Here is a 22,407-nt window from a genome sequence, read left to right as displayed (position 1 = left end):
CATCTGCCCAATTTTTCTAAAATATAAAACCCCATAAATTGAAAACAAAACAGCCAGCCACCCAAATAAAGACCTTCTCATTGCATTTGTTAAGAGCTGTGTTTAAACAAAACTATAATGTGGCACAGGATGCCTGTGCAATGATCATTTACAACTTTAAAATAACCTGATATTCTTGAGAATATCAGTAATCTCCGAGAATACTGCTCAAATATTGATCATATTTGAGCACAGAAATGTAAGTGGGTAGCTAATCAAATAGACTACATAAAGTGTGGGAAATACAGCCAGAAAACTCCATCAATTACTACTCCTATACTAGTTCCTATTTGTGAACATGCAGGAGTCCATTAAAAGAAAGCAAACTGTGTAAGATAAATTTATATGACAGTGCAGATACTTTAATTGGTTTTCCATTCATATATCTTCTCTATGTAAATATAATGGCATCTTCCAAACAATAATTATCTGTATGATGGTGGGAAATACAAAAAAAAATACTAAATAGTATGTAAATCACTAGCAAGGTATTATGTTATATTATATAAAGATAACTGGTTCATTATAGTTCTTTAAAATAGCTAATATCTAATTAAGCACATTAATTACTTTCAATTTGCATGAAATTACTTTCTGTAACATTACCTGATTTTACAATCTAAACTTCAGAAGAATTACTAAAAAATTGCATTCTGAAATCTATGTAAATGTCTTCTTTAAAAAGCAGTCTACTCCTTTGTAAGACCCAAAGGAGAATGCTCATAGAGTCCTGCTGCAGCTGGAATTCAGAGCCACTTTTATTTGAAAAATGTTTTGAAAGTTTAAATTCTACTTTGCCATAAAAGGTAGCATTCCACTGAGACTCCATAAAAGATAACACCTCATTCTCAGCAAAAGCCCTTCCATTTACCATTGACTTTCAAAACAGTATGTCTAAAACTTACTTGTATTGTTTATTGAGAAGATATACTTTATGACCATTAATTGCTTGATTTTCTTAAGTTTTAAATGAATAATGGGTCAAGGGAAGCAAAACTTATAAAAAAGACAATAAAATTTATTTTCCATAATGAAATTCAAAATTGACAAATTAGGGATACTTTCCATAATTATAGAGTGAAATAGGGATAAGTAGATACTGCTCTGGGCAAACCAACGTGTGCAGCCACTTTCCTTTTAAACAATTCTACTTTTCTCTCTTTTTAAGTTTATTTATTCATTTTGAGAGAGAAGTAAAAAAGTATGAGTGGGGGAGGGGCAGGGAGAGAGAGGAGAAGGCGAGAATCCCAGGCAAGCTCTGCACTGTCAGTGCAGAGTGCAACACAGGGCTCAAACTCATAAACTGTGAGATCACAATCTGAGTCAAAATCGGACCCTCAACTGATGACTGAGCCACCCAGGTGCCATTCTCTTTTTCTCTTTCAATAAACATTCATGCATACAGGAAGTTTTCACAAGAGAGCAACAGAGGTAGAAAATCTACAGTCAATGAAGAATACTCCCCTCTTGCCATTCACAGAAAACTGACCTAGATCAAAATAAGTGTACACAAACTTAATGTAAGATGTGAGAATATACATACAGAAAACCTAAAGCATCCAGTACAGAATCTTTAAAAATTCTTAAACACCTATAATATAATCTATTATATCATCCAACAATAAAGTGACGTGAAAAAGAAACTACTACTTGACAAGTATACTGCCCCTTATTCAGCTAATTCTGAAAATGAATAATTTATAAAATCCAGTGGCACTAAAATCATCAAGTCTTTTTCTAGTAAAAGATGAAGGAATTATCCTTAACTAATTTCTCTTCACATTTTTGAGTTAAGGTTGCCTTTTAGCTATTTAAGACTATCATTTTGCCCACACCGCTTTCTGTGCTACAGACATTTATGAGCTACTTAATGAGAAAAAAAGAAGAATGTAAAGAAGGTAAATACCACCTCAAACCAAGACCTGGACCCATTTTAAGTTGGGTCTCCTTACCAAATTATCCCACTGGTAGCTGCAGGCCTCGCCACACTGTGCTTTTAACATGATACAATGAATGGATTCTTCTATAAGAACTCATCTCCACAGGACCCCTAGCAGCAGCTGCAATAACCACAGGAAAAGATAATCTTGGGATTCTTTTATAGTTTTCCAGACTCCAGATAATAATGGAATCTTTCTTTGATAAGCAACTTCAACTGTAAAGTTTCACTATCATATTTAAGCATCCTAAGTTAGCAGGAAAAGGACTATCAATTCCACTTTACACATAAAGAAACTGAGTCTCAGATGGAATAACTTAGATGGTCTCATCTATAGAAAGTGGTAGTGTTAAGACCAGAATTTAGTCACTGCTCCATCCAACTATTTGATGCTCACCTCCCTTTCTCAAATGGCAGTTTTAAAATGGTAGTAGTAACTACACTAACAAAGGACTCTCTTTATTCTACCCCAATAGCCCAATGCCTGACCCCATTCCAATACCTGAAAAAATGTTCTTACTGTTAAACTGACTATTGTATGATACTTGGTTCAATATAATCTACATAATAAATACAATTGAAAGCAATAGTGGGGAGAAGAGATAACCTCAAAGTGTAGGAGAATAGTGGGAAAATGCTAAAGTATTAACACCATGAGCAAAAGAGCAAACAGATTAGAAAAGCCCCAGGTGCATATGGGGTTAACCAGTAAGCTGTGGCCAGATCTAGAGGTTAAAGAGAGATGCACTTGGAAAAGGGTAAAAGATGCCACTAGCCATAATGTATTCTTCTCTCCCACCTTTTAGGTTAATTCTCTCAGCTCCAGAGTCAAATGTCATAAGCAAAAGGTCAGGAAGGTATCTAGCTAGTGCTGGGAATTTCACTAATACTAGAAAACTAATAGAATACTGACAGAATGAACTTCTCATCAAGAGGTGAGCTTGGAAGGTGGGGCGGGGGGGGGAGCACCTGGGTGGCTCAGTTGGTTGAGAGTCTCACTTCGGCTCAGGTCATGATCTCACGGTTCGTGGGTTCAAGCCCCGCATTGGGCTCTGTGCTGACAGCTAGCTCAGAGCCTGGAACCTGTTTCAGATTCTGTATCTCCCTCTCTCTCTGACCCTCCCCTGCTCATGTTGTGTCTCTCTCAGAAATAAAACACTGAGAGAGAGAGAGAGAGAGAGAGAGAGAGAGAGGAGCTCAGGGGAGAGTAACATGTAAAGTATCTAGTGAAATGCCTGACACATGTAATGCATAGAATAAATGTTAGTACCGCCACCACCACCTCCTACCAATAGAACAGAAAAACAAACCCTGTATTATTACCCATGTCTTGATGTACTTTAAAAAAAGACTTGCAAGAGGACTAGTGACTTGGAGTCAATGCACATGAGTTCTGGGTTCTATTACTCTTGTCATGTGCCCTAGGAAAATTTACTTCAACTTGCAGGACCAGCTCTAAAATATCTAACTCATACACAGAACAAAACATAAAAAGCTGTTTAAAAATATAAAATTGTCCATAAAGAGATATAAAATGCAATATAATGGACTCTATAATCCATGGTACAGCAACCTCATCCATCTGTATGTTCCAGGTGTGGGAGAATAATAATATTATTTCAGGAATTCTTATTTGATATCTCTCCAGGAAGCTTACTGCACAGGTTTAAGACAAATCATTCTCCTCATTTAACAAGTTGAGCAAATAACACTCCCAAGATGTTGTGTTTCTATTCAAGTCAGCAGTAGCACATAGAGCCCACACTGGTTTCCATATTCTATTTCAAATTTAGTAATCTACTTATTTAAATGATGGTGCCTCCTCACTTCTGGTTAAGAAAGAATACATACAAGTTAAAAGAAACTCAAGCCATGTTAGCAAAAATGTGAACTAATGGTTATGTCTCTTTCCCTCCATTCTCTTTGATAACTGTTCATGTCTTTCATTTTTTAAGACTTCCCTTTACTATATTTTCTCCAGAAACATTTGGGAACTCAGTCCTGGGCATGCACATTTACTAAGATAGATTTCTATTGAAAGAAAACTCCAATAGAGTTCATGGTTAACCTTCTCTAAAGTTAACCCTATCCATAAATGGTGTAAAGGAGACTAGCCTCCAAGTAAAATGATGAGTTTTCTTCCCCTTTTCTATTTAACACAACATCTCAAAAATGGTAGACAGTAGCTGATAGGTTAGCAGGGTTTCCTCATTACTCTTTGCCTTCCTCCTTTTCCTTCTTACCCATCCCTGCCTCAGCAACATGAGATAATATTTCTGGGCATGAGATATGAAAATCTTTGCAAACCCCAATGAAAACACGATACCTGCATCCATTGGGTCTCTATCTGCTCTCCTCCCAGATGCCCCATCTACTTTTCCTTTTTCCTCCCACTTGCTAATCAGGGTCTCTCATATTGAGTCTTGTGGATACATTTTAGGCCACAATGTTATAATTGGTTGGAGGGAGAAAAAGGAGGAAGAAAAGCTGCTGTTAACAAGAGTTCTACTTCTATTTTCTTTCTCCTTTCATGAAGGAAGTAGACTTCATGGATGTCTGAAAAGTTAGTGCTAGATAACTTGTTGAGAAGAGAGTGGAGAAGTCTGAAGTCAACACTCTTTATAAACCAATTCATACCATGAGTCGCAGAACTTGTAAGAAAAATAGAATCTCATAGAATCCCTCATTTAATTGTTTTACCCACATTTACACAATAAGTGGCAGAATGGGTACTAGAACACCCAAAATGGTTGGACCCAAAGTTAATGGTCTTTCCACCAAAGTATTATGCTTTTTATTTTCTTAAAACTGGGGGCAATTGCCTTGCCCTCAATCCACAGGAAAACTCTATTAAGAGTGTAAGTAAAGCTCCAGGCCCTCCTATAATCAGCAGCTGATCTACTAAATCAGCCTAATCTTTTGCAAAACTACTTCTCTGAGGAAAGAGCAGAAATTAATTCAAGGTAAAGGTAGATGAAATGCAAGCTTCTTATTGGTAGGATGACGGTGTAGGGTATGGAAAAGTATTCGAACTTAGAATAAAAGGTCTGGGTTTGAATATTGGTTGGGCCATGTAATGTGAGTCAGCTTAGGGTATTACTGGAACTCTCTGAGTGTAGAATAAGGATTTGAGGATTATATGACCTGACTTACCTTCTGTGCAGGCTGTTGTGAGAATCCAAATATGCATGTATTAAACTTGAGCATAGTTCAACTATTTGGCATTTGATTCAATAATCACTTAGAATAATGGCCAGCATGAGGTAAATGCTCAATAAATGTTAGTAATTTTATTAAATATTTCAATATGGTTCTCGATTCCTATCCTCAGACCATCCCTTCAACTCTCTGCTTCTATTTTTTCTCTTCTCTTACTATTCTATAACTCCTTTCTCTATGAAGCTTTTATAAAAAAGGAATAAGATTTTAGATCTAATGAGATCTTCTCTGATTTAGGTCCCAGATAATGCAGTTTTCACCTCATGTAATATATTGGCTCATGGTGTCTGGTGACAGTTACTTGAAAGAGTATTCATTGAGGAAGTTAGGTTTCAAAAAGCCTCCAGAACACACACACACACACACACACACACACACACACACACACACCACCCAAAAGCCCTATTAAGATTAAGAAAAGACCTCTGATTTGCAGAAAATCAAATCAATTATTAAGAATTATTTGCAGGAGTCAACTATTTCTAGTTACATGGCATGGTTTTTTAAATTAGTGCACTCTGGGGGCTCCTGGGTGGCTTAGTCGGTTAAGCGTCCGACGTTCGCTTAGGTCATGATCTCGCGGTTCGTGGGTTCGAGCCCCGCGTCGGGCTCTGTGCTGACTGCCAGCTCAGAGCTTGGAGCCTATTTCAGAGTCTGTATCTCCCTCTCTCTCTGACCCTCCCCTGCTCACGCTGTCTCTCTCTCCTAGAAATAAATAAAAATATTAAAAAAAATAAATAAATTAGTGCACTCTGTCAATTAAATGAATTATTTTTATGACAAAGTACTTATAATTTTGAGTAAAGCTTTCCGAAATCTTGAGGTAAAAGTCAGTTTGATTATTCTTTTCCATTTACACACATTTAAAGATATTATCAAGAACAGATTCAGGTAGTAATTTATAATCAAGGCTGATGAAACTATACAAATATGTTTTAATTGGTATTTTGTAATCTTTCTTTGACATATTCACCTATCTGTTTTCTATCTTCTATTAATGCCTTACATACTTGTACACATTAGTAAGAGAGTGAGAACATGCACACTGGGTAGCTCAAGGTGATGGTTCTACAGTGTTGAACAAAAGTGAATTTTAAGTCTAACTGCTCTTACCAGAACTTTACCTTTGCAGGGCCTGTCGTGAAAAGAATTTCTCAGATATGTGATATGATGGACCAAGCATCACTGTAAGAACTTATCTCTAATTTCACAAATACAGTACTTCAATGCCCTGTGAAAAACATCATGTTTTCCAATCTATTTTTATTCAAAGTTTAGGAAAGGCCACCACCTATGACTGTGTCATTAAGTTCCCACATATGTATGTCATCTGAATAGCCTCTACAATCACCAGTTTTTAAGACATAAAGTGCCCTCTAGAAGAAAGTACAGCACTGTTCCACTAATTGCAGACAATATGACACACTTACATGGCAGCAAACTGGGATTCCAAAACACTCACCAGTCTGCCACTGTACAAAAGGCCAAGACATTAACAGAGGAGGCTGATTGATAAAGTTAATGCAGAGGTCTGGGATTATAGAGGGCTGTTGTATAACAGCATCACATACTGCGATATTCTGTGAATCTTTGCAATAAAGGAACAATAGTTGCAAGCCAGTGCAAAGCAGTCACAGGAACAGCAGCGGGAAAGATGTTTTAGACATGAGCATTAGACGGTGTTCTTCATTTTTATTTGTCCATATGAGCCCATACCTTCTTATCATGCTATCCTTAGGCAGCTTGCAGATTTGGAATTCTGTCCTAAAACTCGCCCTTTCCCACTTAAAACCTCTCACTCTCCACCATCCTAAAACAGCCAACAAAGAAGTGATGGCCACTACTTGCACTATGCCTTCCCCTTCCTAGTCAGACACGATTGAGCAGCAGTTCATGTTTTCCACTGGCTGCTGGAGGCCTCCATCCACCTGCTATCTGCAGTGAACACCAAAAGGGACAGTAGCAACCTGTAAATCCTGACCAGCATAAAAAAGATGTCTGGGACAGGTGGCAGGGACTGCAACCAGTGAGGACAGACAGACTGACAACCAGACAGACAAACAGCAGCACCATCAGACACAATCCATTACTTCCAGTCTCAGAAGAGGGGAAGCCTGCAGCACCAGGATGCCATTGTTGCATTAGGGACAGGCAGCAGATTAACAAGGGTTCTGCCCCCCTTGAGCCAGCAGGCTTAAAGTATTTGTCTTTTGGAGGACAAGGAGCCCAGAATCCAGAAACCTGCTGCTCTTTATAGAACAAGGCCAGCTCTGGCCTTCCGAGTTCATGGACCCTTTGAGTCTACACTGAAAGGGCAGGAATGACTGGATTTCTACTCTTTTGCTGTGACCCAGCACCCACAGTACTTGCTCAATATCCCCCTCTCCCATCTCGGTGGCAGTTACATTTGTGGGGACCCAGCAGTCTGGGAATGCAGACTCCCTCCCTTCCTTTCCTTCCAGGCACTGCTGCACTGAGATGAAGCAGAGGAAACCTTCAGTGGCAGCATCTTCTCTTCAAGAGGCAGTCCTTTGGGGTGGGGGGAAGGCCCTGATGGGTGTGCTCTATGCCTGGGTGTCACGCCTGTTCCCTCCCTGCCCCATTTTTGCTCTCAGCTAACTCCAGATGCAACAGGTTCCCTTTGGCTTTTCATGCCAATCCTCTGCCCCCAGATACACCTTCTGGTCTAAACGGGAGACACCAACAAATTAGTCCCACTCAGGGTCTCCAAATTCCTTTACCCCCAAGTTGAAAACTTTCTTGAATACAAGAAGACCTCCCAAGGGAAGGCAAGATTGAAGTCCCCTTCAGCTCCACTCTGTGGGTGATGCTAAGGAGCAAGGAAAACCCAGCCTGGATGCCAGTACCTTGTAAGCAGTTTTGTTTGAGTCTATGATAAGCAGTAGCACAGGCAGTGTCACACACCCCTGCACCACCAGCAACAAGCCCCCTCCCCTCCCCAGACAGGGGGAAACGGGGCAGTAGACAGAGAACCTTCCAAGGGCTGATAGGCTTTAAGGAAGGGGGTGATGTGTGCACATATTCGATCCCCTATTGTACTGCTTCCACCAGAAACTGAGCAGGCCCCAGAGGTCTCTTGGAAACGAGTAAAGAGGAACCTCTATTTTATTCAGGCCAGGGTCCCCATCAGCTTCTCCCATTATTTAAAACTTTGTCTTGCCAATGGCATTGTATATGGGTAAGAAAATGTGTCTTCACACAGGTATTCTGTGAAGAAGACTGTGACTAAAAGATTAAAGAGAAGCTGGGGAGGCAGGTTACCAAAGATGGCAACTGCCCAAAAAAGACCCAATCTTGATCTGGAGATGAATGAGTACCAAAATGAACACTCAAATAAACATTTTCTTATATAAATACTGGCACCCTTCACTGGGGTAACCCCAACCTCCTGAACAACTCCAGAAAGAGAAGAGGAGCTGTTCTCAGCACCTCTTCATGCATCCCACCTCCCTTCTTCCACTCATCCCCTGGCCCTTAACCTGTTCCCAGCCCGGGGCCCTTCCACCTGGGCGGCATCAGCTCTTCTCAGTTTCTGCATACCCCACCCTCAGGGTGGTCCCTCTCCACCCAATCCTCCTCGGCACCCCAGCCTCAAGCCACCCTCTCCTGGCTCCTGGGCTCCCCGCTCGGTGGCATCCCCTCCTTCCTCCTGTCCCCCTAACCTCTTCCCTGCTCAAACCCGGCGCCCCCGGCCCCAAGGCGGGCACCTTCGCCCCCCACCCTGCCCCCTCGCCCGCCCCTCCCCCACACTCAGCCGAGAGAATTGGGTGAGTGAGTGGTGAATGGACCGATGGAGGCACGGAGGCACGGATGGCGCGGTCAGGGGTGGCTTACTTGAGCATGGCTTCTTCTTTTTCCTCTTCTTCCTTCTGCCGGTCCATCACTGCCATGATAATGTTCCTCTCCTCTTCGGTCAGGTGGCTCAGGTCGGGCAGCTCTTGCATGGGGGGAGGCACCGTGGGTGGGCGAGGACCGCGGGGCCCCACCGCCGAGGACATTTTCGTGGCCTGCCCGCCCCCTCTTCTGGCTCCCCGGCTCTCACCTTTCGGATTCACGCCCAGCAGCTGCGCCCCTGCTTCTCCTCACAGAGGAGCCCTCCTGGCGGCGGCAGCAGGAGGAGGAGCGGCGGCGGCGGCAGCAGCAGAGCCGGGAAGAGAGAGAACCCAGTCTTTCATGGTTGTTTGCATCCACCCAGCCCCGGATGCTGCCTTTGTTTTGGTCGCCCTAGCTCGGCTCGGGGCCGCCCGGCCGCCTCCGGCAGCCCAGCCTCGGCCGGCGGGGGCGGACAGGCGGAGGCGCGGCGGGCGCGGCGAGGGGGCGAGGGCTCGCGCCAGGCTCGGCCGATCCGGGCGTCGCGCGCCGGGCGCGCGGGGCGGGGGCGGGGCTGGGGCTGGGGCTGGGGCTGGGGCCCGGGCTGCCGCCGCCGCCGCCGCCGCCGAGGCTGCTCCCAGGCTCGGCTGCCTCCAGTTTGGGGCTGCGGGAGGGAAAGGGAGAGTTTTGGGTGTCAGTTAGGCGGAGTCTCGGAGGCTTCGCTCCCGGGTGATGCTGCTGCTCTCGCAAACATAGCTGCCAGCCGCTCAGTCCCGGAGCCGCTCCGCCCACGGGCACCCACCCGCCCACTCCCCGGGTCAGAGCCACTCGTGCCCCAGCCTCTCCCCCCACGCTCGCCAACGTGCACGCCACATAGCTCTATCCCCAGGTACCCCTCACCCGTGAGTCATCCTCCCTTTCCTGGTCTCTCGTCTGTGTCATCCTCCCCAGCCCTATTTTCCCTTAGATTGCATTAATCATCATCATCCTCGCTACCATCTTCATCGTGGAGCGTTAGTATTATTTGAGCACCCACGATGTTCTGAACAGCAGGATGGAACACCCTCTGGACGCGTTGTTTTTCCTGCTACGATATATTTCACATTTACTAGTCAAGTGTTCATAGCAACAATAATGTGATTTTTTTTTAAGGTAATTTTGATACACACACACCTCTGACAGCTTGGATTTTCTGGGTCCATTGTATGCGTCTTTCTTGACCCGTCCTCAGTGGGACCGTTCGGCAGTTTATCCTCATTCCCCCTTGCGATGCCCCACAACCCGACAACTATTTAATTTGCCATTTGGGGCTCCGAGTAGCCCCATGGCATCACATAACCGCACTTCTCTGGTGCTTGCAAATGGATTATCTACTTGAATTCCTCTAATGATGCTCACGATCATCATGTACTCACTTCTCAGCCACTGTAGGTACTTCACGAGAAAGACTGATCCCTGATAAGAAAAACGCCCAACCACATCCTATTGTAAGAAGCTTCTGCTCAATGCCTGGCCCAATGATAGGCATTAAGGATGAGCTGCTCTTGCTGATAAAGGCAAAAATAAATAGACAATCTCTCCCAAACAGGTATTGTTCCATGCTTTGAAACCCAGAGACTGAATTTTGTTAATATAGTTATAAAAGAATCAATACAGAGAAGAGTTCAAATTGAACAACAGTTTCCTAGTATCTCTCTTAGAAATGGTGATGACAGAATTGATAAGTGTCTCTCCTAGAGAATTCTTTTCTTTAGTTCCAGAAAGGAACTAGCACTAATATATATTTTTTTTTTCTCCAAGTCCAACTTTGTTGATGAAGAAGAAGAAGGTGATTTTTATGAATCCTAAAAGCCCTATAATCTTCAAGTTGAGGGAATTTAAGTTTAACTACTTGATCTTCCATGAATGCATTCTATTATTTTTCCTTAAATAGTTTATTGTCAAGTTGGTTTACATATAACACCCAGTACTCACCCCAACAAGTGCCCTCCTCCATGCCATCACCCCCCTTCCCCTCCCCTCCATTCCCCCTCAGAATGCATTCTATTTTAATACTCTCAGTAATAGAAGACTCCCTACCTCTTAATTCTATTCCTATGCCTAAATCTCTCTTTACCTGAAAATCTTTCAACTATTTGAGATGGCTATCATGTTATCTTTATTTTTTCTTTCAGAGTAAACCTTGACAGTTTATCCAACCAGTAATTGTGTAGCATAATTTCAAGTCTGATCATTCTGGTACTGCCTCTGGACACACTCATGTTTTTTCACTAGTTTTCCTGAATAGCAGTTTCAGGAACACATATAAAGAACCAATAACAGCATCTGGCACTTAGCAAGTGCTTTTAATCATTACTTTTATTTGCACAACTTAATATTGGCCTGACTTGTTGGTAGCCATGTCAGATATGATGTCACTAAAATAAACATAGTCTACTAAACTTTCCAGCTTTTTTCATAAGTTCTGATGCCTAGCCAGCATCAGCATTCCTCTTTCCTCTAATTAAGCAATTGATGAAAACATTCTAGTCATCTATCTGTCATTTTAAAAAAGTTTACTTGTTTCCCTCAGCATATATTCAGGGGAAAAATGAGCTTGAATTCTGGCTCTACCAGTGTTTTCATGATTTTGGTAAAATCACTTATCCTCTTTGAACTTCTGTTTTCTCATCTGAAAAATGGGGGTAAAGATATTTGCTTCAAAATAGAAGAGAAACATTAAATGAAAAGGTATATTTGAACCATCTCGCTATGGTCCTAACACTTTATAGTTCTCTTGTTTTTATTTCTTGCTCTCTCCAAGAGATTTATTAGGCCAGCTCTCAATTATCAATGTACAGAGAGGAGTTGGAGATGTGAATGTAAATGATATGCTCATTCTATAAAATGCCTGTCTTCCTGCTAGTAAATGTAGACATGCAACAGACAAAGGCTTTGTCCTCAGGAGGTTTATAATCAAATTGGTCCTCTTGAAATTCTTCTGAAATACAAATAAAGGAAGTGTAAGTCATCAGTAGACATCAGAGCTAGCTAAATAAAGCTCTGGAAGCCAGGGGCCTAGTAAACAATTAACAGTGGTATTTTTACTTGCTAGGGCTGCCATAAGAAAATAGCACAGACTAGGTGGCTTAAACAACAGAAATTTATCTTCTACAGTTCTGAAGGTTAGAAATACAAGATCAAAATGCTGGCAGGATTGATTTTTCCTGAGGCCTCTTCTTAGATTGTAGACGGGCACTTCCTTGCTGTGTCCTCACACGGCCTCATCACTGTGAAGGCCCATCCCTCGTATCTCTTCCTTTCCTTATAAGCATATCATTCCTACAGGATTGGGGCCCCACCCTTATGACCTCACTTAATCTGATTAACCTCTTTAAAGGCCCTAAAGCTTACATTCTAAGGTAATAGGGAAGGGCTTCAACATATGAATTTCAGAGGGACAATTCAGTCCAATACAAGTGGTTTCCATTTATTAGAATTACTTTGGGAAATAGTGATTGACGTGTATTATCTGAATCACTTAATGAAAAGACTTGGTCTTGATCATCTTTATATTCACAGCTACTACCTTGGGCTCCACAAATGCACATGAAATCAGTGAGTAAATAAATGAATAAAGGAGTGAATGAATTGACCAATAAATTAGCAGGTGCCATGGTGCAACCCATCAGTGTCTCTCATGTCAGGAATCTCATCCATTATGGAGGGCTTCAGAACCAATTTATAAAATCCAAAGAAGTATATTTGTATAGATTTACCTTCAGAAAAGTAGAACTTATCTGTGCTTAGATAAGCAAGCAAACACCCAAAGTAGTTTACTAAAGTGTGTGGCACAGATGATTAGTTTCTGAAGGGGGTTTACAAAAATGTCCAATATGCTTAGAAAAATGTGCACAATACCTCCCTCTTAGAAATTCACAAGCCACCTTAACAAATAAAGTATGCTATGAAGCAATTATTTACTGCAGTAAAGAAATCTGTTTTACTTGCTTTAGCCTTGCATTTCCCAAATGTACTTGGACTGTAAGAGAGCTTCATTGTCTCCCCTCGTGGGGAAAACATGCTTTGTCTAAAGCTTTGGGGAAAATCATGACTTACAAGCATGGTATCCAAGGATGTTAACTAGAGAGACCATGAAACTTCCACTGTACTTCTTCTTGCTCTACCAATGATATCTTTGGAAAATGTCTTAAATCTCTTTCATAACGTCTTAAATCTCTGTTTCTCGGATGCCCTGAAGGACAACACTTAATGGTCAGAGTATTAGTCAGAAAAAATGACTTAGACAAAGCTCCTCTAAGGTAAGTTTCTTAGTTCTGCTATCCACTGATATTCTCAAATCATCACTTCTCAAAATATATCTAAAATTGGGATGAGCACTGGGTGTTATATGGAATCCAACTTGACAATAAACTATGAAAGAAAAATACAATATAATAAAACTGTCCTAAAAAAAATGGGACACCACTGTTAACTGCTAATTTAACTGAATAGCCGAGATTGTAACTTCAAGGTGGAAAATCATTGAAACAGTGTCAGGTTCAAACCCTTACTCTACCATTTGATAGTTGTAGTGGGTTTAATACTGTCTCCCCCCCCTCCCACCTCAAATTCATGTTCATTCAGAACCCCACAACATGAGGAAATGGGTCTTTACAGATGAAATTAGCTAAAATGAGTTCATACTGTATTAGGATGAGTCCCACATCCAATGGGTAGTGTCCTTATAAGAGAACGTACATACACACAGGGAAGGAGGCCACATGAAGACACATAGAGACACGGAGAGAGGGCAGCCATGTGAAAACAGAAGCAGGGAATAGAGTGACGCTGCACCAAACCATGAAATGCCAGGAGCCACCCGAAGCTAGAAGAGGCAAAGAAGGATGTTTCCTCCACAGACTTCAGAGAAAGCACAGCTCTGTTAACACTGTAGTTTTGAACTTCTCCATAATTGTGAAAGAATAAATTTCTGTTGTTTTAAGCTGTTTCTGCATTCAGTGGTACTTTGTTACTGTAGCCCAAAGAAACTAATACAGTATTTATTCAGAGTGTAGCTGAATTAGTAAACCTTATGGAGCTAATCTATAAAATGAAAATAATACCTACCTTCCAGGGTTTTGTTAAGGACAAAAGGTTGTGAATATGTGTACTTGCTTTGTGCTAGGCACTGAGGATATGGGAGGAAACAATGCATATAAGGTAATGTCCCTAGAGAGGCTTGGCAAACTATGACCCATGAGCCAAGCACAGCCAAAAGCCTGTTTTCTGAATTAAGTGTTATTACAACACAACCACATTCATAGGTTAAGTATTATCCATAGCTGCCTTTGTACTACAATGGTAGAGTAGAAGTACAATGGAAGAGCATATGTCCTGCCAAATCTAAAATATCTACTATCTGCCTCTTTACAGAAGAAAGTTTGTTAAACTCAACCCTAGATCCTTCCAATGCAGTTTGAGGAGAGAGGGCATGGGTAAACACACAAAAACAGCTGGACTATAACTGCTCTAGAAAATAACTTACCAGATATAATAAACGGTGAGAAGATGGGTAGCCATGGGAGTCCTAAGAAGGGGTCCCATGAGCAGAGATTTGAAGGATAAGAAGAGATCAGCCTAAGAATCACTCAGCACAGACTGTTACAAACTGAAGAAAGAATTAAAGATAAGACCCTTCATCAGGAAGGGGCAGAACTCTCGGGGAAAAGAAAGTAAGCCAGTGAGGTGGGATCATTGTGAGGAGAGGAGAAAATGGTAGGAGATGAGCTCCTATAGGGCCTAGTCAACCATGACAAAAAGTGTTATTTTATTCTTGTCCAGTGGGAAGCCATTAAAAAGCCTAAACAGGGAGTTAAATTATATGCTTTACATTTTTTAAAAGACTACTGTGCCTGTGGGTGGTAAGAAAACAGGTGGCAGCAAGGGTGAGTGGCTTGGACTGATGGTGTAGTATAAGTGGGAAAAAGTGGACACATTCAATATGTGTTTTGGGAGGAGCACCTACAGACCTGCGGACAGATGAGATATGAGGAATTTGTGAGGAAAACAGTAATGGAATCAGTTATGATTCCTGTGTGGGGCTGAGCAGGAAGTGGGTGGGTTGTGGTTTCATACATGGAGATGGGGAATTGGTATGTATGTGTTTTGGGGGAGTGATACCAAGAGTCTTCTATCACCATTGTCATCATCGTCATCGTCATCATCATCATCATCATCTAAACTCTCAGATAAATACATTTGCATTTAATTTGATAATTGATCCCTATGCCCAAAATGTTATTTTTTAACCAAAGTTTTAAAAAAAAGAGACAATTCTTTGTAAAATTACTTCTATCAAAGATTGGCATGAAGTCTGAAGTGGTCTTTGATGCTCTCTCCACAATGACAAAAGTGAAAAACCCACTAATGCATAATCAGCAGAAGTGTGCATACACATGCACCTTCATATAAGAGCTAAGGACAAAGTACTGGTTAATTTCTACTCCAAGGAATAAGCAAGGAGCATCATTGTTATTTCAAGATTCTATATACTCAAGTTATACTTGTTTAAGTATTTTTAATTTTTAGAAAAGTTTAAAATAAATTAGTTAGGAATATCTTCAATACTTGTTGAGATGCAAGCTTAAGTAATTAGTGAACCATAATCCTGGAGTTTTTACTTCAGTTATTACCATATCCTCCTATATTTCTTTCACTACCATTTGTATGAACACCACCATAATCTATTACACAAGAATGGTTTATATATAAGGTGATCATATGTCCTGGTTTGTCCAGAACCAGCTGAGTTTGTGCCTATTGTACCAGCATTATTATTAACAGCATCTCCTTTCACTTAAAAATGTCCCCATTTGGATGATAAATTATATGGTCATCCTATTTATACATAGTTATAGTAATTTGCCAAAATATAGTCTTCTGGCTTCAAAGAACATTTGGCTCTCAAGAGATTTCACTGAAAGTATTTGGCTGAAATGGGATATCAGATTTTGGCTCAAATTCAGCCAACTACCTATTTTAATTTGATTTTTGGTAAGGTTCCACTATTGTCATTTATTTCATAAGGAATTCAATGTGTGAGAATGTCTCTGTCCTTGGATCTAGAACAAGGTACATCATTCTGATCTCTTTCTGTGTATAATACCAGCCTTGGACATACTTTTTCCAAGCTGAGAATTAATATTCTCAGCTATTCTTTCTTTGAGTTATTTCTTTTCAATGCTTGTCTACTGATTAAAAATCAGAGTTCATGGCCTCTTTTGCATTCTTCTGAGACTGATCATCTTCTATTTTGGTCAAACTTAGAATGCTTAATTGGCAATGTTTGAGAATAATTTCTCCGCATTCTGTTCTCTTCCAATTTCCTTCTTTGCATTGAGTAACTTCTTGAGAATTCTTCAGTTTTGATTGTATGTCATGTGAAGAGTCTCCATCTTAGATGCCTCAACTGTTTATTAGCTTTATTCTTTTGAGAGTGCTTTCTGAGAGTTATATTGGTTGGATTGAAGTGTCAAAGTCTAAATGCAATCGTCCCAGCTGTGTGAATGAGATCCTCCTCTATTTACAATCAATCTCTTTCTTAAAGAGTATGACAAGTTGAATTGACTTAAAAAGAAATATCAGGAGCACCTGGATGGCTCAATCGGTTGAGCATCTGACTTCGGCTCAGGTCATGATCTCACGGTTCGTGGGTTCAAGCCCCACGTTGGGCTCTGTGCTGACTTAGAGCCCGGAGCCTACTTCAGATTCTGTGTCTTGCTCTCTCTCTGACCCACCCCTGCTCACACTCTCTCTCTCTCTGTCAGAAATAAATAAAACATTAAAAAAAAAAAGAAACGTCAACTTTTACCTAGCTACAAAGCTAAAAACATCCTGAAAAAATTCTCAAACTAAATGAATTTGGATAATAATTCCTAAGACTAAATTATTTTATAAGCACTAAAAATTTTAACAAGTTGAAAAACAACTTTATTATAGTTCACATTTATTAACTATATTTTTGTAAAATAACATTTTATTAAAACAGAGACCTCAAAAATCAGATTTAAAAATTTTTTTAATGTTTTATTTATTTCTAGGAGAGAGAGAGAGACAGCGTGAGCAGGGGAGGGTCAGAGAGAGAAGGAGTCACAGACTGAAACAGGCTCCAGGCTCTGAGCTGGCAGTCAGCACAGAGCCCGACGCGGGGCTCGAACCCACGAACCACGAGATCATGACCCAAGCGAAAGTCGGACGTTTAACCGACTAAGCCACCCAGGCGCCCCTCAAAAATCAGATTTAAATAAGCACTGTTTCCTAGAATTCTCTGATTTGAATCCAACCCCAGAGACCGTTTTCTGGCAAGTTCTTGCCTATTTTCCTATTTTTCATTCCCAAATTTAAGATGAACCATCCAACCCCATACAGGCCAGCCCTTGATAAGACAGTTGCTTCTATCCACAGCGCCACAGCCCCTGCAAGCAAGTGGGGAAACTGAAAGAAGAACACAGGGATTTCACCCTTTATTCTGGCACTAATTAGGCCTACAGAACTGAGGAAGTAACTTTATCTTCCTGAGCTTTAATCTTCTTATCTGTAAAAAGGAGACAATTATATCTCCTTTAAATATCCTAAGTATTGCTATTAGCAATAATATTCAGTGAGCATATTATATGTTCCTGACCCCTACTAAATGTTCTACAGGCATTATCATATTTTCAACAGTGGGTAGGTACTATTAATATTCTTTGGGGGACTATTTAGTATGACCAGGGTAGATCATTGTCTTTCCTCAGCAGGTTTCAGCAACAGACATGGGTAAAACAAATAGGTAGACAAAAAATGTGTCATATGTTTAGTGAAACAGCAAAATGGACTCAGATGTATATCACAGAATAGACTATACTTGGATAATGTATCAACATTGCCATTGTAGTAGACACTATCTTCAACAGAATTGACAATTTTTGAAGTTTGCGATTACTTTGCTTCCCTTTGATTCACAATTACTGGGACTGACACTCATCAGATTTCACTATGGCCTTTATGTCATTTTTATAGTGACTCATTTCACATTTTTTATTTTTGAGGCCTGGCATCAAACTCAAGTTTCTACGGTGAATTGGGCAGATGAGCAAAGAAAGGCCATATTAAGAAAAGGTCTGTCAAAAGCAAACTTGGTTTACTTATGGTTTCTTCTGTCCTCTGGCCCCTTGTACTTAACTTCAGCAGTCACATTCATCTGGCTTAGCCTAGGCCCCTCCAAATCCTTTGGCTGCTACTTAATCCTTGGGTCATAAGCATTGTCCTGATATTGGCCCTTTCCTGTGGATAGCCTCCACCCTTCAGGTATAGCTTATGTTCGGGTGACCTCCAGAAATATCTTCCATTTTTACATATCTCACCTTTGCTCTGTGATCCACAGTTTCCAAAACATCTACCTTAGGTCTCTCTTTTTCTTTCCCTGTTCCTACCTTTTCTTCTTACGTTCTGCCCGAAATTTGAGTATTTTTTAATTATTAACTTTAATTATAAGTAATGCTACCATTTCCTAAAATAAGACTTAACTCCTGGGATATCAGAACATATCATTGATGTCTTTTAGGATAAATTTATCACCTGAAGTTGAATTATGCTTCAATTATAAAAATATACTTTGTGAATTATTTGCTTGTATCAAGGAAAATTGTCAAACTAATTGTATGCTTAGAGTACAAAAGCCTAAATGTTATTTCCTTGGTAATAGTTTTTGACTCAGCAATTGGAAAAAATATAGAATTTACTTATATATAGGTATTTCTAAGAATCTAACATATATTTTTTTTCCTGTATTTGTAATAATAAAATAGACTGTTTTTCTCACACCAGGAGATAAACCTTCCTGTTGTGATCTAAACATTTTCTAGGAACTATAAAGGAACTCATATTTTACTGCCCTTAACTTCTTTGATCACTCTCACATAGGACTTGATCAAAGTAGAATCATATGTTGCATACTAAATGTTAATAAATATGATCATTATGGGGTGCATGGGCTCAGTCAGTTAAGCATCTACTTCTTGATATTGACTCAGGTCATGATCTTGCAGTCATGAGATCGAGCCCCACATTGGGCTCTGCACTGATGGTGCAGAGCCTGCTTGGGGTTCTCCATCTCCCTCTCTCTCTGCCCCTCCCCTGCTCGCTCTCTTTCTCTCTCAAAATAAATAAATAAACTTGAAAAAAATATGACCATTTTAACAAAGGTCAAGTTGACCTAATCCATTGAAAATGAAAATAATACCCTGTCCTGGCCTACTTGTTCAAGAGAAGCTGGGATACTAAGTTATGGTGCTACTTCACTTTACCTGCTACAGTAATCAATCGTCCTTGGCTCAATTTGGTCAATATAGAGAGAGAGCCTGTCATGTTCACTAGGCAGATATTTTGTGGTGGTAGTCAATGGACAGATTAAAAACTACACATGGACTTCCAGTTTCAGGTTTGCCATGTAAAGGGCTTGAAAGTAGTCATTTCCATCCTCACAGCAAGAAAAAAGAAAAAACAAAAACAAAATGAGCTCAAAGGTAAGGACTTTTCCTAGATCCATCAGCAAATTGAAACCATCAGGCAAACTGCCACCCTGAAATCTGGAAAGACAGGAGGATACAGAGAATCACAGCTGAGATCAGTTTACTGGGGGCAGAACCAATAACTGGTAGGGAGGGACACTTAAATGCTAATTTTGACAAGTTGCTAGAGCCTGACTGAGGACTAGTATGAGAATGAGAAAATCCTGGAAGCTGTAATCTTAGGGGGAACTCCCACATGCACGTCATCAATTTTAGCTTTAGGAACCCCACCAGGTTCTCATGGAGAAGAACGAAGAAAATACTCCTATGGTTCTAGGAGGGGGTGTAAGAAAGTAACCATTCTGAAATATACCCTGAATGTTCTCACCTAAGGAGATAGGAGAAATTAAGAAGCACTTGTGAAGTCTACAGCCTAAGGAAACAGGCTTAATAAAAAATTAAATTTAAACATAAGATTACAGAACATGCCCCCTCCTCCACAATTTATCACCAAATTATCTGTTCTAGTATAAGTAGAATGGATGATAGCTGCAAGAAACATATATTATTTAAAAAGGACTTCCTAGGGAAGCCCAGAGACCAAAGCAGAGACAGAAAGAAGGACCCCAAAGGTCTCTAAAAGCTCTGGAAGCTACAGCTACAGAAAACATTTAACAGAGCCCCACTCCAAGCTAAATTAACATAACATCTCACACTAAAGGTCTTTTACATTGGTTCCTTCTACTAATATGTCACATCTGTTTTTACCAAAAAGTTGTATATCATGCTAAAAGGAAAAAAAAAAACCCACACCCAGAAGAGGCAAAGAATACTTCAGGACCAGATTCAGATATGACACAGACTTTGAAACTTTCCACAGGGAAATGACAATAGCATTGATTGAGGGCTCTAGAAGAAAAAGTACACAACATGCAAAATCAGATGGGTAACATAAGCAGAGCAATGAAAACTCTAAGAAAGAATCATAAGGAAATGCTAGAAATTAAAAACACTGTAATAGAAATGAAGAATATCTTTGATAGGCTTAAGAGTAGATTAAATCAGACCAATAAAAGAACAAAGGAGTTTGAAGATAGCCGTTAGGAACTTCCCAAAGTGAATTGCAAAGATAAACAGTGAAAAAATATCAGAACAGATTATTCAAGAACTATGAAATAATTTTTAAAAATACAATATGAGCATCAATACCAGGAAGAGAAGAAATAGAGAGCAGAGAAGAAATATTTGATGTAACAATGTGTGAGAACATTCCAAAATTACTGACAGATATCAAATCACAGAAAACAACAAAAAGCTATACCTAGGAATATCATATTCAAACTGTAGAAAACCAAAGACAGAAAATCTTGGGAAAAAAAGCCAAATTGGAAAAAAAAAAAAACATTTTATTTGTAAAGGAACAAGAATAAGAAGTACAATATGCACATCAGAAACTATGTAAGCAAGAAGAAAGTGAAATAAAGTACTGAAAGAAAACCCTACCAATCTAGAATTCTATATCCAGATTAGAATTATCCTTCAGTAGTGAAGGATATGATCAAAATATGAAATTGTCTCTCAAAAATAAAGGAAAAATAAAGACTTTTTTCAGACAAAGACTGAGGAAATTCATTTCCAGTAGATCTGTTCGACAAAAAAAATGTTAAAAGAAGCACTTCAAGAAGGAAAGCAACATTAAATCAGAAACTCAGATCTACATAAATAAAGGACATCAGAGAAGGAATAAAGGTAAAAGAAAATATTTTTTCTTTATACTTGGTTGATCTAAAAGATAACTGTTCCAAGTAATGATAGATTAGTTTAAAATGTGCGTTGTAATTTCTAGTGCAACCAGTTATCAAAAAAAGTCATAATTAGTACTCTTAAAAAAAAAAAAAGACAGAAGGTGCCTGGGTGGCTCAGTCGATTAGGCATCCGACTTCGGCTCAGGTAATGATCTTATGATTCACTGTCTGTGAGTTCAAGCCCTGTCTCAGGCTCTGTGGTGACAGCTCAGTGCCTAGAGCCTGCTTTGGATTCTTTGTCTCCCTCTCTCTGCCCCTGCTTGCTCTCTCTCTCTCTCAAAATAATAAATAAATATTTTAAAAAATTTAAAAAGACAGAAAATGAAATAATATAAAATTCTCAATTAAATTCAGGAAAGGAAAATGAAGAAAGGAATAAGATAAAAGCAACAAAGAACAAGTACAACAAATAGAAAATAGACACAGATATGGTAGATATTAATTTAACTGTACCCAATAATCATTTTAAATGTGAATGTTCTCAATATACCAAATAAAGACAGAAGATGGTCATAGTGAATAAAAATCAACATCCAACCATGTTGTGTATAAGAACTTTAAATACAGAGTCACATAGGTTAAAAGTAAAAACTGAAAAATATATACAATGCTAGGAATCAATATAACTAATCAGAAGAAGGCTGGAATGGCCATATTAATTTCAGACAAAGCGGACTTCAGAGCAGAGGAATGCCTCAGGAATAAAGAGGGGCATTACATAATGGTAAAGGGATCAATTCTTCAAAAAGGCATAACAATTTTTATACAGCATGAATCTAACATCAGAGCATCAAAATATACTACAAAAATCTATAGAACTTTGAGGATATTTTGACCAATCTACTATCATGGTTGAAGACTTCAATACTGATAGATAAAGAAGGCAGAAAACTAATAAGGATGCATTTGACCTGAACAGCACTATTAATCAACTTAAACAAATTGGCATTTATAGACTACATTCAACAACAGCAGAATATACATTTTTTCAGGTTCATATGGAATATTGTATACAACAAACCATATTCTTGGGCATAAAACA

General features: G+C 39.7%; 1 protein-coding gene across 2 annotated transcripts in view; it reads right to left on the bottom strand.

Annotated features, from left to right (window-relative positions):
- RIMS1 (regulating synaptic membrane exocytosis 1) overlaps positions 1 to 9,216 on the bottom strand; it is a 477,312-nt gene extending 468,096 nt beyond the window's left edge. For both annotated transcript variants that reach the window (XM_039248922.1, XM_039248923.1), the window contains exon 1: positions 9,053 to 9,216. In XM_039248922.1, coding sequence (XP_039104853.1) covers positions 9,053 to 9,216 — 164 coding nt within the window. The remainder of the gene's footprint in view (positions 1 to 9,052) is intronic.
- Between the last annotated feature and the right edge of the window lie 13,191 nt (positions 9,217 to 22,407).

Source organism: Hyaena hyaena, unplaced genomic scaffold, assembly GCF_003009895.1.
Source record: "Hyaena hyaena isolate Hyena2069 unplaced genomic scaffold, ASM300989v1 scaffold_322, whole genome shotgun sequence".
NCBI classification, from domain to species: domain Eukaryota; kingdom Metazoa; phylum Chordata; class Mammalia; order Carnivora; family Hyaenidae; genus Hyaena; species Hyaena hyaena.
Note: the sequence above shows the minus strand (reverse complement) of the source record. Positions and strands in the feature narration are given on the sequence as shown.